General features: G+C 43.9%; 2 protein-coding genes across 4 annotated transcripts in view; both read left to right on the forward strand.

Moving 5' to 3' along the window:
• LOC117588782 (polyubiquitin-C-like) overlaps window positions 1–646 on the forward strand; it is a 3072-nt gene extending 2426 nt beyond the window's left edge. The window contains 1 exon segment of the mRNA XM_034280285.1: window positions 3–646. Coding sequence (XP_034136176.1) covers window positions 3–620 — 618 coding nt within the window. The 3' untranslated portion in view covers window positions 621–646.
• Window positions 647–1186: 540 nt separating this feature from the next.
• On the forward strand, window positions 1187–3134 carry LOC117588555 (probable cytochrome b5). Of its 3 annotated transcripts, none has more exons than XM_034279939.1 (4): window positions 1187–1375; window positions 1454–1542; window positions 1623–1691; window positions 2469–2571. In XM_034279939.1, the coding sequence occupies exons 1-4, from the start codon at window positions 1268–1270 to the stop codon at window positions 2554–2556; spliced, it is 354 nt and encodes a 117-aa protein (XP_034135830.1). In that variant the 5' UTR covers window positions 1187–1267; the 3' UTR covers window positions 2557–2571. The 3 variants fall into 3 exon arrangements, with proteins under 3 accessions (XP_034135830.1, XP_034135831.1, XP_034135828.1); XM_034279940.1 differs by having other exon boundaries at window positions 1188–1375; window positions 2475–2571; XM_034279937.1 differs by lacking the exon at window positions 2469–2571 and adding an exon at window positions 2668–3134 and having other exon boundaries at window positions 1190–1375.
• The last annotated feature ends 1726 nt before the right edge of the window (window positions 3135–4860 follow it).

Here is a 4860-nt window from a genome sequence, read left to right on the forward strand (position 1 = left end):
AGGTGAGGGCTGAGATCCAGGACGAGGCGGGCATTCCGCCGGGTCAGCAGCGTTTGATCTTTGCCGGCAAGCAGCTGGAGGACGGACGTACATTGTCCGACTACAACATCCAGAAGGAGTCTACTTTGCATTTGGTGCTCCGCCTGCGCGGTGGCATGCAGATCTTCGTGAAGACCCTGACTGGCAAGACCATCACCCTTGAGGTTGAGCCCTCGGACACCATCGAGAATGTCAAGGCTAAGATCCAGGACAAGGAGGGCATTCCCCCAGATCAGCAGCGTTTGATCTTTGCCGGCAAGCAGCTGGAGGACGGACGTACTTTGTCCGACTACAACATCCAGAAAGAGTCTACTTTGCATTTGGTGCTTCGCCTGCGCGGTGGCATGCAGATCTTCGTGAAGACCCTGACTGGCAAGACCATCACCCTTGAGGTTGAGCCCTCGGACACCATCGAGAATGTCAAGGCTAAGATCCAGGACAAGGAGGGCATTCCCCCAGATCAGCAGCGTTTGATCTTTGCCGGCAAGCAGCTGGAGGACGGACGTACTTTGTCCGACTACAACATCCAGAAGGAGTCTACTTTGCATTTGGTATTGCGTCTTCGCGGTGGCGCTCAATAAATTTTCTCAGCACAATCTCAAAAAAATGATCTTGTATTCGTGTAGTTTATGTTATTAGCTTTGAAACAGCAAAGAATGTATTCTGTATAAGTAATATCCACCAATTAAAAAATGTTAAATCTGTGTGTTCAAGAGTAAGATTATGATGTTTTTCTTTGGTGGGGTAATGGAAGTAGGTAGGCGTAGTCAATTCCGTAAAAAAAGCAGTCGCTGGGAGATCGATCTGTTCAATTCGGGGCGGCGGAAAGGCGGCCAACTCGTTGCAACTTTGGAATTGATTATCGATTTGTGAAATATCAGTCGAGGGCTGGATAATTGAAGATATCGTTTTGTGTAATTTGATTAATGCATTGAAAATTTTGATTTACAGAGTCTATATGTGGTAACATTCAAGGCTATACATATAAGGCTATAAGGCTATACATTATAATTATACTTCTGCTAATGCGATATTTCTTTCAAATAAAGACATTTGATATATATTAGTTGGGCTGAAAACTACCGATTCATCTCGAATGGTGCACGGAGGCCCTGGTGTCCAGAAAATTTAACCACTCTCCAGCCCTGGATAGGCTCAGCTGTTCGACCTTCCATTCGAGACGAAAAAGTCAACAGGTTCGCGAAGCAAGTTAAATAAGTGTACAAAAATGGCAAAAGAAATTTCATTGGCTACAGTCAAGGAGCACAACAAGTCTGATGATCTCTGGATAGTTATTGAAAATAAAGTCTATGACGTCACCAAGTTTCGCTCTGAGGTAAAAGCGGAGACTGTTTTTTTTTGCTGGTTGATTGGAGTGAAGCAAAATGTACTCTGATTCCTATGTAATTTACAGCATCCCGGTGGCGAGGACACCCTCGACGATGTGGCTGGTCGTGATGGCACCAAGGAGTTCATCGAGGTGGGCCACAGCCTAGAGGCCAGGTCTGCACGCACCCAAATGCAACCACTTTCACGCGATTTCCTCCCACTTATTAGCGTCTCTTGATTTTTTGTTCTTTTAGGGAGATATTGAAGAAGTTTTATATTGGCGATTTGGCAGCTGCTGATATCAAAAAGAAAAGCCCAGTTAGGTGAGCAACGGGCTGCAATTTAACAAGGATAACTAAAAGAGCGCCTGCCAGATCATTATGGGTGGAAAAAAACCAATAAAACCAAGAACCTCATTCCCACTTGCAATAACAACACATCATCGTCATCAGCCTTCCCCCTCTTAACTAATCTTCTTGCATGACGCAGTCCACGAACGAATGGCTTGTGATGTCTTTGGCATATATTCAATAATTAGTCTCTAAAAGTATTCCATTGAAGATGTTTGTGTAACCGATTCTGTGGCCAGTATTTTTCCCAATCCTTACAGCATTTGTATGCAACACACACCACAGGGCGCTTGAGAAACGAAAAACTATTTGATCTATGATTAGAATCATTTCTCATTCATTTAACATGTATTGTATGCCCTATTAGTTGATCTGAAATGCACTTTTATTTGGTTATATATTTTTCACAGATTTGATAACAAATCGCTTGCTCTTTCCCCAAGATTTAAGTCATTCTCATGCTCCAAAGTAAAGTTCTACAAAAGCTAACTAAACATTATCAAATTGAAGAGGGACCTGTAAGTTTTGCATGTTTATTTATTTAAAACTAAATTATAGCACAAACAGAGCACTTGCAAGCAGTTATACTCTTGATTTACTAACACAAAATCACCTTGGAACTGACTGTTGCATGTTAGATTCGCATGATTTTTTCGGCTATCTTTCTGACTAATCACTTAACTTTCGAGGTCCGAAATGTTTCTACTTTCTTTTGCCTTTTCTTTTGTTTCTCCGCCACTACAAACACAGCACTAGTGCCACGCCCACAGAAACTGGTGAAGGCAGCTCCAGTAATGCTCTTCCCACCGCGCCCAAGCAATGTTGCATCCTGCATTAACCCACCACAAGAGTCCTTAAAGTCCCACTCCAAAAGCCTATACTTACCAAATTTAAGAATTATCTTTCCTAAATTTTGTAAAACATATTTCCTATTTGCCAATTCAAACAGATGCGCACACGTGGGACTGGCCCTGGGTGCTATTATTCTGGGCTTTGCACTTATCTATGTTATCAAGCGAGGAGGAGGACCCAAGCAGTAACCAGTAATCCTTACTGTCTGATACTTCCAACGTTCCTTTCATTCCGCCGCCATTGGAACAATTGGGAGTTTTAATGCCCGCATTTTGGATATCGTACAATAATGTCATTATTATATGTGTCGTTTGCAAAGAAAAAAACTCAACAAGTACCCGTGTATACATATGTACATAGCATTAATTTTTGAGATTTAATATAACTCCACTAAGCCATCGCAAGTCCAAGTGAGAGAGAGGGAGAGCAAGATATCTATCTATCTTAACAACTACCTATCTATCTGTCTACCTCTCCATCTATATCTATTGTCAAAGTTCTATCTTTAGTACACAAATGTTCAATGTATCATTCAATAAACCATGTACTCGTTTTGCACACAAAGGGTAAGCACGCACATTCCATTTCTCTTCTTTCGGGTGTGCTTTAAACCAGAGGTGGTTAAGTTACTCGAAATGTAAAAAAACACCTCGATACCTGGTGCTCAGTCAGTATAAATGTACAAATATTACTGCACTCTTTTCACCTAATGACAAATACTCAAGCAGTCTCTCTCTCACTTCCAACGAAGTACCATCCGCTATTCGTTATCCGCTCTATTCGCCAGTGGCTGCTTTACTGAACGGGGAAGAGAGTGGTCTGTGAGAGACTGAGCCAGAGACTGTGGGCTGTGGCACGATAAATTGTATTTTTCCTTTAAATATTAAAAAATGTCGAAATCAATATTGAAGTTCGACTTCGACTTTGTCTTCCAATTTTATGTTAATTAAATATTTGTAATATTGTATGGCTTAATTTTATCCAGGAATAATGGTTTTAAATATAGTTTTTAGGTATTTCCGACAGACCTTCAGCTTTCTGTTTTTTGAAAATTAATTCTGATCTTGTGTGGATCCAGATGCAGGTGCAGATTCAGGTCCAGTTGTACCTGCCTCCTGATCATCCTCCGCCTTGTATGAAAGATCTATAACGTCTTGTAGCTGCGACGATATGGCATGCTCAACCTGACGCTCGATGTCTGCAGTGTGCTCAGAATCAAAGAGGGCTGCGGATGAGCCGCCGGGCGGCTCCCGATGTTCGTCCAATCCACTTTGAACGTAACTGTGCTTATCTTTTAGGGTCGTCTCCTTTTTTGCTTCGGGAGGCAGATTGATTGCCTCCATGTAGCCCTTAGAGGCGTCTAGCTGGAAGCGGCCAGGATTTCGTCTCATGGCCTGGGAAGAAGTCTCCGGCCGGTTATCGTTATCGTCGAATTCGTCAATGGGCGCTGGACCAGGACCACACACATGCCTGAAGTCATCAACGGTTAGTCCTCTGGGCAGTTCCTCCTCCGTTATTATGCCCATCTGGAAGTTCCTGCAACAACGCACGATCTTCTCACCCAGCACGTCGTCCGAGCCCTCTGAATCGTTATCTGAATCGGAAACCAAACATCGTCCCACCTGCGTGTCGAGCTGGCAATGTGTCTGCTGTTGCAGATTGCTAATGGGTTCCGTTTTTGCAGCACTGCAGCAGAAATTATCATGTGGATCCATGCAGTGAATGGCCCAGTTGTCCAGTCGTCTGGCCGAACGAATGACCTGGGGAGTGGCCATTTCATCTACCATCTCGTCTCTTGTATCCATTGTGTCCGTGGCTGAGTGCGTTTTCATTTGATCAACGGCGACGGCATCCGCATCCAGAGTACCGGGGGACACCTGCCCATGCAGTGGTTCCAGCTCGTAGTCGTCAACGATGGCAAAGAAACAGAGGCAACGGCAGACACCGCAAATGTCCTCCCGCCCAAGTACCTCAATGGGACACTCTTCAGAGCCATGTGTCTTCCAGCGAGGAAAGTCGTAATCAGCCATGGAGCTCAGAGCCCCCTTTTTGTGGCCACATCTGGTGCACTCGTACATGTTGCTTTATTGAGAGTAAAAAACTTTTGGGAATTTCTATGTAAACGAGTTCTAGCTTGTGCCAAAAGTGTGAGAAAACTGAAATGCCCTAGAGTGTGTGATCGAGTTTCAAAACAAATCGAGTGGAAAAGTGGGATATGGAGGTAAAGAGCTGGAGAGGCTAAGCCCCACTGGAAGAGCGTTGAAATTGTCTTTGGGTGAGCACCGTGACC

The sequence above is a fragment of the Drosophila guanche genome, unplaced genomic scaffold, assembly GCF_900245975.1.
Source record: "Drosophila guanche unplaced genomic scaffold, DGUA_6, whole genome shotgun sequence".
Classification (NCBI taxonomy): domain Eukaryota; kingdom Metazoa; phylum Arthropoda; class Insecta; order Diptera; family Drosophilidae; genus Drosophila; species Drosophila guanche.